We start from the raw sequence: 12,090 nt of genomic DNA, 5'->3' as shown, positions 1-12,090 counted from the left end.
CAAACATCCTCAGTGGGAACAGCATAAAGATTAAGAGCGGGAGCTTTGGAGTCAATCCGTCTGCGTTTGAATCTGGCCAAACCTCCGACCAGTTTTGTGGCCTTGGACAAGCTCCTTCACTTCTCTATGCCTCACCTGTCTTATCAATAAAAAAGGAACGATAATGGCACCTACCTCTCATGGAAAAAGAGAGAAATAAGTAAGTTAAACATGTAAAGCATTTAGAAGAGTGTCTGGCACATGGTAAGCACTCAATAAATGTTGGCTTTTATATTCTATACATTTATATTTTTAAGTGAAAAAAATGGGTACAATAAAATAATTAAAGGAAGGCTGGTCATTTTTAGAACAAAACTTTATTTACAAAACTGCGACTCAGTCTGTTTTGGTATCACTATCGACGAAATGCCTACAGCTGAGATATTAGTTAAGGCGATACATTATTTTAGCTATACATAAAACCAGAATCCAACACTACCCCCATTTCCTATTTCTGTGTGGCTCTGTACACAGCTTTAAAAAAGAACAAACTTGCTTTGTAATGTACAATGGCTTAAGCAAACCACTTCTTCATTTTGTTTTGTTTTTTTTCTATTTAAGGGTTGGAACTGAGACTACTCATCTAAAATTTGCTATTTACAGAGAAAGCCCTAGAGAATGGGAAAACTTAAAGACAGAGGTTTAGCTTATCTGGCTTTCATAACAGTGATATGACTTTAGAGGAATGTGAATGAATAATATTGGTAAACAGTATATACTGATAATTTTGTGACAAATCCATTTATCTAACACCATGCTGAGGAATCAAGAGGATTTCTCCATACATTTTAAAATTTATTCTATTTGCTAATTCACAATCTTGCTCCATATTAAAGTAGTTATCACTAATATGATAACCAGTACCCATCGAAACCTAAGATCCTGTTTTAAAAAATTCCCTGTTAAGCTTTAGTTCCTAGTTGGGCTTCCCATACATATGCCTGATTATATCCATAGATTTATGCACGTATATATGAGTGGTCAACATATGTATGGGTACTAATGCCTCTTTTCAGTAATGTAAAATAATGGTATCTGGCATTTGGTTGTAAGAAAAACTTCCCCAGATTGGGAGGTAGCTGAGTGACACATGAAAGAATCTTCTCCTATCTGAATTTAAGAATACATCTGTACTAAACAGAATGATGGAGAGAGGAAGAAGTAGAAGAAAAGAACTACATTGGCTCAAATTAAACTCAGATAATTATTTTGAGACAGCAAATAAATAAATAAAAAAATGCCCCATTTTTTTTTTAAAGAAATCACTGGCAAATCATTACTAACAATTTTAAAGTTGATCCATTAATACACATTTTAAATAGGAAAAAGTTTGAGTATTATATCTATCATAATTCTATTTATCTAATACACTCCTCAGTTGAGATATCTAATATATCTTCATCTGTACTTTCTTCTATCTCTGGCAAGTTGCCCCAAAGTAGGAAGTTAGCACCTGAAAATAAAAGGTCATAAAGTTATCTGATGCTGACTGCTGGTACAACTCAGATCATGATACAGGAAATCTTATACGTTAACATTCTTATATTAAGCCATATTGTTAGCAGTAAAGAGAAAAGCTATGAAAGAATGGGGCACAAAAAAATTATCTAATATTATTCATCTAGGACATAAACATTCTTTTAGCCCTTTTAAGCAATGGCTTGAATTCTAGAATTTTGGAACTCAAAAGGATGTCAGGAGTCCATTTACTCAAACCCTGCTTCCAGCTACATTATGCAATAATCACTCTACGCTGATAATTTTCACATCTATTTTAAAGATTTTTAAGAACAGAGATCTCGCAAGATCATTTCAGATTAAATATCTCCTTAGAGTGTGCAAGAAGAAGGCCTGAATCAGTCTCCTGATCTCCTCAATGAACATGGAAGTAGCTGGTGCCTTTTTTCTGATTAAAAAAAAAAGCAAAGTTTTGGAGCCAATTATAATAGGAACAGTAATCCTTGATGTGGGTGGGTTTTAGTCCATAGGTGGTCAAGGTAGAACTGTAAACTTTAGGACCAGGTTGTCAATACAATAAACAAAACAACAATGTAAAGCTGTCAATACAATAAACAAAACAACAATGTAAAGCCTCCTTGTGAAAGGACAATCAGATTTCATATTGAAGAATCCATAAGACCATATATATGGTAGAGGATAATGAGATGGTTTATTCTGGGCATGTATGGTATTATAACTTGAAAGCACTAAATTGAAAAAAAAAAAATTATTAATTGACCTCTAGGAGAGACAGTGAATCCAAGAAAGCCAATCTCAAGCTGTCCAGTTGTCAGTGTGGACACAAGGAGGACTCAGCAACTCTGGATACCCTCTCCACACATACCAAGACGGTGGCCACATGGTGGAAAAGAATGAGCCAGGCTTTGGAGATTTGGTTTGAATTCAGTTTCCACCACTTACCAGTACACCATGGATATTTTTTTTACTACCTTTACTACAAATGCATGCAACTCAGACTATATATATTATAGTTTTGTGTATTTAAATTCTTTACAACATGGTATCTTTTCTAATTCGCTTTTTTCATTAAACATTAGCTTTTGAGATTTACCTATGTCTATATGTGTAGATTTCATTTATTTCTGTAGAGTATTCCATTATGTGAATTTAAAAAAATATGTGTGTGTAGCCCATCACTCATCCTTCCCTCTAACTGCCCATTTAACACAGGCGTCCAAGGAGACACGTACAAGAATGTGCATCGTTGCATTGTTGAAACAGTAGAAACAATCAACTGTCTCTCCTGGTTGAGATACTGGAATCTAATCAAACAAGAAGTTAGCATTTATTTGATGCATATAGATGCCTATTATATTATTTTCTATAATTTTTTTGTGTTTAAATTGTTTATAATAAAAAGTACTTTTTCCCCCCCACAAGAATGAATGGTGTTTTGCTTCTGGCAATATTGCATTGAAGAGGTGACAGGATAGTAGGGAATTGGTAGGTCAAAATCTAAGGAACAGTTAGAACCCATAAAGGTCAATGGAGAGCTGAAGTCAATTTGCCTGCATTTGTCAATCCTAGGGAATTTGAGCTGAGGTTTCTCAAGCCTCCTCAGGAAAGTTTCAGGAAATCAGGTCTACATGTGTAGGCTAACCTAGAACGTAGACTTCTTGGGGGCCCTTTCAATCTAAAGATTCTAGAATTTTATAAAGCTTGTGTATGTATTCCTTTGATGCTGCTGATTCAGGTGTTTCAAGGACAGTTCCAACAGCCACGAGACACCCTGCTTTATACCAAGCATCTAGAAAATCCTGCCTTAAAATCACAGTATTAGGGTCACAAAGAAGTTTGATATTCTTGGAGTCAATACTCAGAGACATGAGTAGCTCTCTGTACAATTGGTTCAAAGAAGAAAAAATAAACTAAGAGATTGGATCTGACAGAAGCAGCACCTTCCTTTCTCTGTTAAGAAGGGAGGAAGGAAATCCTGTGATACATCTGTTTCTCATGGATTAGATTCAATGCAAATGGAAGAATGCTGGGCTTTTATCTTTGAAAAATTAACTAATATTAAAAAGTAGAATCAAAATTGAAAAATCTCCACCCTGTGTTTTGAATTGTATGAAGCAGGAAAAATAATATCAAAGCAGAAACTTCCTTTAATGTGTCCCATGAACAACACAAATATAAAACTGGAAACCTAAATTAGGAGTCTATATCTCACTTAGAAGAGTTCAGATAAGTCCTCGCTCAAAAATGGTCTCTTAACATACACCATGGATATTTAAATTAAGACTGTGAATGATGGGTTGAGAGCCACAATTGAACACCAGGTGATAAAAAAAATCCGAGTCTATAAAAACTGAAGCATAATTGGAGGGTTTGAAGACCCTGACAACCTAGCTTACAATTGTGATCGTTTAGCCTATGAAAGCAAATCATACTTAAAAAATAAAAAGATTATATTTTAAGTTCTGAAGAAAACTAAAACATACATTTAAAAACCTGAGTGTAGTGCCAACTTGGATTGTCAAGCTCTTTAACCTTGTTCTGTAAGCTAAAGTTCTGTAAACTTTAGTTCTCACTAAAAAAGTCCCACTAAACATCAATTTGGTCTATTGTATAAATAGATATCAGACATTGAGAACATGTGTCCTATAACAAAACTGAATGCTCCAGACAATATAAAATGTATTATGTAAATATCCTTTAAGAATTGGTTATATGTTTCCTACAAAATAATTAGTATAACTTTTTGTTACTATTTCCCTTGACTAAAATTCTATCATAACTTACTAATATAGATGTCCATTTTTATCCTGAAGTAGTAGTCCTCAACCGTTTTGGCACCAGGGACCAGTGCTCCCATGAGAATCTAATACTTGATGATCTGTGGTGGAGCTGAGGCAGTGATACTAGAGCTGGGGAGTGGCTGCAAATGCAGATAAAGCTTTGCTTATTCGCCTGCTGCTCACCTCCTGTTGTGCAGCCTGGTTCCTAACAGGCCATGGACTGATACAGATCTGCAGCCCAGGGGTTGGGGACCCCTATTCTAAAGCAATATCACCAAATACAGAGGTTACTGAGTCATCTTCCGTCCCAACTCCCCACAGCCCTAGCTTCTCTTACACATATACATACACACAATTGACTATCAAATCTAAAATCTTCTAAAATTCTCTGGAGTCATAGTATGTATCAAAGCAGCAATTTAGAGCAATTACAATACTAATTTAAAAAGGCCAAGAGATCCAGTCAAGTAGAGGCTCTTAAACACAATGATAGAAATAGAAATGACAATGAATTCTGGCTAGTAGTTTCCATTAGTGAATATTTGGGATAAAAGGAATGAAGTTTCACTCCAGCAGGTCTAACCTGGGTAGGAAGTTTTTAAAAGGAATCCTGAAATGATCTATTCAGATTTTCACTCAGGTATTGATGGATAACATGTTAAAGGAATGTCTGAGTCAATTGTTTCTTACCGGTAGAATCTAGTCTGTTAATACCATAAACTGCTCGGCTGTGAAACATCCAGAAGTGTCCATTGTTACAGGAAAGAAGGCAAGAACAACATGGAACAATCACATGATAACCTACAATGTTCCCACTAAAAAAGAAAGTAAATATTATTAGATACAATGTAATACCTGGCCATGTAAGCATTTTTATGTGCTAATGTAAATAGATGACATAAAGACCTCATTTCCTCCTAACATCCTCCATTGCTGGGATCTTTGGAGTGAGAGTTACTCTGATAATGGTTATAGTTCTATTGTTAAGTGGGAAAACTTTTTAAGTTAAGTGAAATGATACTAACACATTCTCCATTTCTTTGCTAGTATTATTTTATGCATTCTCCTTTCAGAAGCTAGCTTCTAGATGGCATAAGGTTGTCATTTGTTCTGTAAAGCACCCAAAATTGATGTTCAGTACAGACAAATTTATTAAATAAACTCAGATCTGTGGGTAAAAGGTTTTTTGCTCTCCCCAGGACTGTGGCAAGTTGGGTTCTTATATGTTCTAGTTCCATGCCAGCACCTAAAAACTGTTTCAACAGATGGAGGAGTAGGAAGACAGCATGAGCCCCTGGAAACCAAACACAAGCTGGCTGCTCTAATTTTAGTTTCAGTGTTTTTGAAAGAATTCAGAAGTAAAGCAAATCCACAGCCTCTAGAGAAAGTTGCAAAAGTTCTTATTGTGTTTAGGATTATCCATCTGATTATAAGTATCTCATTCTTCCACAGATTTTTTCCCCCTATCTGGTTACTATTAAATGGAGTGAATATACAGGGAATGTTTTTTAAAGTACATATAGGGAATGTACTTAAAAAAAAAAAAGACAATATGAACTGTTCATACCTTGAGTTGTAAAAATTCTTATTATAGCTCGTTCTCACCCTGTGAGATGTAAGAGTCAGTCATTTTTGTGAGGCTTTATAAAAAATACTACAAAAGGTACCAGCCCACCTAAAATATGTATTCTAATCAAAATATGCTTGAAAGGCAAACAGATGAAAACAAAAGTTGTTCTTGGATTAGGACTGACAGTTATTTCCAAAATTAGGTTGCAAGAGTAAATTCTATGGCTTTAATTACCACCTGTATTCATTCACTCAATCAATTAATGCTTATTGAACACGTATTATACGTTAGGTACTATTCTAGATGCTAGGAATACAACAAGGTTTTTGTTTTCATGGAGCTAACACATTCCAGTAGAGACACATCAGACCATTTTTCTCCCTTGTTAAAACCCCTTCAATGGCTTCCCATTTGCCAAAAATGAAAACAAATAAACCCCTTCATACCAGGGTCTAGATCCAAACGTGGCTATTGAGCACTTGTAATTTGGCTAGGCTGAACTGAAATGTGCTGTAAGTATAAAACATATACCAGATTTGAAAGACTAAGAATAAAAAATAGATGTAAAACGTTTCGATTATTTTTTATGTTGGTTACACACTGAAATAAAATATGACCAAAATTAATTTCACCTGTTTCTTTTTACGTTTTAAAATGTGGTTACTAGAAAATTTAAAATTCATATGCGGCTTGCATATTTCTACTGGACAGTGCTGCTCTAGATTATCTGTTTTAACTGCATCTTTAATCTACTCACACTGCTCTCCCCGCAGTGCTCACTCACAGTGTCTCAGCCACACTGTCATCATCTTTTTATTCCTTGGTACAAAGCTTTGTCTTGCTTTGGGTTCTCTGCACCTGCTGTTCCCTAGGCCTAGAACATTCTTCCTCTGGCTCCTTCTCATCCTTTCGGATTCAATCAACTTCAGTGTTACTTTGTCATGAGGCTTCCCTAACTATGCGCTCTAAAATAGCTCTTACTTACTTTCCCAACCTCTATTATTCTGTATAATTTATTATCGTTCCTTCCTTTGGGCACTTCCTACTTTATTCGATATCTTATTTATTCCCATTAGAATATAATGTCCAAAGGCCAGTGACTTTGTCTTGTTTATTGCTGTATTTCTAGCTCCTATAAATTTGACTAGCACCAGGTAGGATCTCAGGACCTCATTATGCAATTTGAATGAATGAATGAAATTAAATAGTCATTAGCACAAAAGTGGAGTTGCTAACTTAAATTATTAGGATTATAGTTTATAATCCAAACCCCATTTAAGTGAGAAAATCTCAACCTTCTCTAAAATAGAACTAATTACACTCAAGTCTACCTCTCAAAAGATAAAGCTTTCATCTGTGTTGTAATTTGTAGTTTATCAGCCTTTTAACATTCATAATTCATTTGATCTTCATAACAACTCTATGAACACAAAAGATACTTTAATTTCTATCTTAAGAAGATACTTTAGTTTCTATCTTCTGAAGTGTATCTTCTTAAGATAGAAATTAAATAAGAAAACAGAGGGACAGAGGTTTACAGGTTTAAGGAGTTTACTCAAGATCACATAGACAGTAAGGGTAGGGTCAGGGCTCAGAATGATTTTTATGACAGAAAATCTAAGTGTTTTTTTCCCTTCTAAACTACATTGCCTTTTTCTAAAAATTAAAGCAGATATCTGTCAATGAGCTTTGAAAAATTTTAAATCATATACAAATGTAAAGTGTCACAAGACCCTTTAAAAAATAGCTGTAAGTAACAAATGGTTTTTCAATAGCCTATTGCATGGATTATAACCACTGTTCAGCACAGTCCACTGAACCTTTCTCTCTGCTTTGGTGTTGACATCCGTCTCCCATACCCAGGGCTATCTAGAATAATACCATTTCAAGCATGCGATGTCCTTCAGTTTACATTTGCAGATTTCAGTGAAATAGCATCTTCCAATTAAGTCCACTGTGCTGGAGAGGAAAAAGCGTAGAGATATTCAAATGTACTTTTTTAAATTGTAAAATACACATGACATAAAATTTACCAACTTAACCATTTTTAAGTATATAGTGCAGAACTGTTAAGTATATTCACATTGTTGTGCAACAAATCTCCAGACCTTTTTCATCTTGTAAAATCAAAACTCTATACCTATTAAACAACAACTCCTCATTTCCCCCTTCCTTCAGCCTCTGGCAACCATCATTTTACTTTGTTTCTATTAATTTGATTGCTTTAGATACCACATATAAGTAGAATTATACAATATTTGTCTTTTTGTGACTTATTTTCACTTAGCATAATGTCCTCAAGACTCAACCATGTTGTAGAATGTGACAGGATATCCTTCCTTTTTAAGGCTGAATAATATTTTATTGTACATATATACCACATTTTGTTTATTCATTCATCTGTTGATGGACATTTGGGTTGCTTCCACCTCTTGGTTGTGAATAATGCTGCTAAGGACATGGGTGGGCAAATAACTCTTTTAGATCGTACATTAAATTATTTTGGATATATACCCAGAAGCAGGATTGCTGGATTATATAGTAATTCTGTTTTCAGTTTTTTGAGGAACTGTCATACTTTTCTCTAGCAGTGGCATCATTTTACATTTCCACCAATATTGCACAAGGGTTCCAATTTTTCCATATCTTTGCCGTCAAATGTACTTTTGATTGTGATTTAGTATGAATTTTGTAGTCCTAAAGAGCTGAAAGAGGCTCAAAGTAGAACTATAGTATATTTTGTGAGAGTCAGTTAATATTTGTGAGCTTACCATAAACATGACAAACCTTATGTGTTCATTGATTCATACACATCTTAGCACATTAATCCATTACCATTATAACTCCTACAAGGAAGAGTAGACAATAGGAAAGACCTGATTTTATTCTAGACTCTGGTCTAACGTCTAACAATTCACATATCTGAGCCCTCCTTACAACTGTCTTATTACATACCACAGCTATTGTAAAGATGAATGGGTTAATATTTTACTCACAGAAACTTTGCAATAGTAGGTTCCAGATATATTATCCAGTGCTTTTTCTTTTTGCAATACACCACACACACACACACACACACACACACACGCACACACATGTACTGAAAATATTAACCTATTTATCTTTGCAATAAATAGCTTTGCCATTAGGCATGACTACATTTAAGCCAATTCAGATGATTTCTAGAAAGGAAGAGTCCACAGCTTTGAGTATGTTATAAAATAATTTAAAGCTTCTATCATTACCATGAAATTCATTTTAAAGTATTATGACTATTAGCCTGCCTCCTTATGGCTTTGTATCCAAAGAACAGTTGTTTACCCATATTTTGGATTATTAGTCTTTCACTTTAATGATAGTTTCAATAAAGAGCTAAATCTTGAAAAATCATGTAAGTGCTATGTTGCTTATGGAAAAAGAAAGTACTTTTTAGAGTTAGAAAAAGGTATATTTGAGTCAGATAAAATGGCCATTTTTCCAAGTAGGAAACAAATTTTTAAGGACTATACATCCAAAAGTGTGTAGTGACTGAAAACAGAATTTAAAAGGATTTAATTATGCAAATGATACATGATATCCAAAATAGGCTTTATGAGAGACAAAGATTATTTTAGGGCCGTCTCTATTTCATCCCATAAAAATCTATTAAAGTTTCTCTCATTCAGAAAGAGATTTTATGGGAATATTGAATTATACAGACAATGGAATCAGATTCATTCAGCATGCCAATTGCAAACAATGGTAGAAAACTATGAATGTTTTTGGTGTAAAGCTATGGATTAAAAATGAAAAATTTAAATTATCTTTCCTCTCCAACAGTTCAGAAAATCTTGCTTGAATTTACCTAGAGTCTAGGTCATGAACTTGATCTAGTGGAGGTAGGTGGTTGGGCAGGGCATAGCACCAGGGTTCCAACTTAAGGGATGTGGTCACATGACTATAATTGAACTAGAAGCATTACATCAGGACTGACCACTCTGGCTAAACCACAGATTTTGTCCAGACAGTCTGCCCACTTAGTTATTCTCCAAGGGGATCATCAGACTGTTGGGAGTGGCTGGAACACCAAAATGATAACCTCCTTGTTGACTCCCAGAGGTCCAAGCCATACACTTTTCCCATTTAGTTAAAGGCTACCGTTGCCCGCCACTAGCATGACTTACTTGGTAGGAGGGATGTCTGTAGAGAAAAGGTCTATTTCAGTATCAGCCAGCAAAACAGCCTTCATTCCCCTAGAGCTGAGCACTTGTTTACAGAATTTGCAACACAAGATGGACACGCACCGGTCCTTGAAACTGCAAGTGCTGGTAGACATGGCGTCCCGGGACGGATGGATGAGGTGTACGATTTTGAAAATGGAAACAAGAGCAAGACCTTTTCTAGTCTGATTCCCCCAGGCTAAAAATAAAATTGCGAGGCCTCGAGATTTTCTAAACCCCCAAATTGGGAAGGAAATGAATTCTTTTCCGTTTTCTCGTGGGAGGGTAAAAGTAATATTTATTGAGCAGAAAACGAGAGAAGCAGCAATTTTGTCTTTCCTTATAACTTTCGAGGAAGGGAGTGGAGTTTGAAGCAGGAACGGGACAAGATGCAAGGGGCCTAGGGAACTTCTCTACGGTTTTCCCTTCCTCCCGTCTAAAAAGGATCCTCCACTCTAGCTCCCGCCCCTTTAGCAATTCCAGGATAATCTCTTAAAGCTTCTCCTCCCTTAAGCACCTCCCTCGGAGAGCTCTAATTCGGCAGGCTAAGTGTCCCTACCCTCGCCTTCTCTTTGAAAATCTTTTTCTTCTTCCCGAGCTTCAGAAATCCCCACAGCTCTTCCCACCAGGACGATCCCAGCTTCTCCTCGGTCCTTCCGCGACCTTCCTTCGCTCTGCTCTTCTGCCGGCCTCTCTGCTGCGCTCCTCTCCTAGCAGCCCCTAGCCCTCAGCGTGCTGGCTCACGCGCCGTTTCTCTCGCGTCTCCCACCCCTCAACTCTTCCTCGTGTCCCCCGCCTTCCCCTCAGGTTGCTCCCGGAGCGGCCGCTCCAGAGTGCGCGGTGGTGTTTGTGAGGTCGCTTTTGGGGCGCAGTCGGCGTTGGGGTCTCTAACCACCCAACACGTCGTTTTTATCCCCTCTTCCGCTCTCTCTGACTTTCCGACCCGCTGTCAGTTTGAATTGCCAGCGCCGCTCACGGATTGGGAGAACTAGAGCTCGCCCACGTCCTGCATTGGACGTCTCCGGAGCCCTCCCCTGACGAGTTCTTAGTGGCGAGGTGGCGGTACACCCCGCCCCGGTAACGGTGCCAAGATCAGTTCGGCTTTCTCGTTGGCTGAGCGTTTCTCTGTCTCTGATCTCATTGGCGGACCTGGGGAGGTTTGGGCGGATCCACTCCTGCCCTAGTGGCAAGGACGCCCTTCGCGCTTCTTATTGGAAGACGTCCTACAGTCCCCACCAATCTCTACTCTCTATTGGCTAAAATTCTCCGCAACACCCCTCCTCTCCATCTCGGTCCAATTGCTCTTGCCTTTTCTCAAGAATTTGTGTTTGGTTGCTGGTTCCAACGCAGTCCCGTCCATTAATTCTAGTTTAGGGTTTGGCCACTGCCTGAGGAGCTTACAACGTTGCCACGCCTCGGTAGTGCTAGTCACACCTCCAAGTTTCACCAGCCCCTCCTCCTCATTCCTGGCCTCTCGGGACCAGCTATTCCTATTGGCTATAGGCCCCATCGGTCGATAGAAAGCGGGCGGTGATTGGCAAGGGGGTGGGCTCTGCTTCCCGGCGGGGTCCTGCGGAGTTGGCGGATTCTCCTCAAGGGACTAGGGGACCAATCTGCGTAGAAGCGGGTGGCGGGGAAGAGAGGGGTGGAGAGCTCTGAGTGGGAAGCGGAGCCGGGGGCCTGGGACCCGTCGCGTCAGAGCCAGGTAAAGGCTCCTTCCCTCTCCCCTTTTTTCTTACCCGCCTCGAGGCTGGAGCCCTGACTGAACGAATCCGGGCAGGGGCGGAAAGGAGAGGGTGCGGATGCTGCTCGATGCATCGCCGTCGCGGTGCCGCCCGGATTCCCTCAGACCCCCTCCCCGGCGACCCTGTCCAAATCTCCGGGTACAGCCCGTATTACTTTACAGGACTGCGTTTCTCTCCGCTCTTCACCATACCGCGAGGGGCTCTGCCCTGGCCCACCCTCCCCCGCGCTGCCCGCCCCCAGCCCCCTCCCCCAGTCCTCTGCCCACCAGCAGCCTGGG

At 38.5% G+C, this 12,090-nt stretch overlaps 2 protein-coding genes across 6 annotated transcripts in view; one reads left to right on the top strand and one right to left on the bottom strand.

Moving 5' to 3' along the window:
• Positions 1-337: 337 nt before the first annotated feature.
• Positions 338-11,013, bottom strand: FAM72A (family with sequence similarity 72 member A). The gene is made up of 4 exons (XM_015597854.2): positions 10,032-11,013; positions 7,750-7,827; positions 4,989-5,113; positions 338-1,492 (listed from the first exon to the last, which is right to left on the bottom strand). The coding sequence occupies exons 1-4, from the start codon at positions 10,181-10,183 to the stop codon at positions 1,398-1,400; spliced, it is 450 nt and encodes a 149-aa protein (XP_015453340.1). The 5' UTR covers positions 10,184-11,013; the 3' UTR covers positions 338-1,397.
• A 641-nt stretch (positions 11,014-11,654) lies between these two features.
• Positions 11,655-12,090, top strand: part of SRGAP2 (SLIT-ROBO Rho GTPase activating protein 2) — a 224,639-nt gene continuing 224,203 nt past the window's right edge. For 3 of the 5 annotated variants that reach the window (XM_015597851.2, XM_006922833.3, XM_015597850.2), the window contains exon 1: positions 11,655-11,772. The gene's annotated coding sequence lies outside the window, so the exon portion shown is untranslated. The remainder of the gene's footprint in view (positions 11,773-12,090) is intronic. The other 2 variants (XM_006922834.3, XM_015597853.2) reach the window with 2 other exon arrangements.

This window comes from Pteropus alecto, unplaced genomic scaffold (assembly GCF_000325575.1).
Source record: "Pteropus alecto unplaced genomic scaffold, ASM32557v1 scaffold359, whole genome shotgun sequence".
NCBI lineage: Eukaryota > Metazoa > Chordata > Mammalia > Chiroptera > Pteropodidae > Pteropus > Pteropus alecto.
The sequence above is the reverse complement of the archived record's forward strand: the minus strand, read 5'-3'. Positions and strand labels throughout refer to the sequence as shown.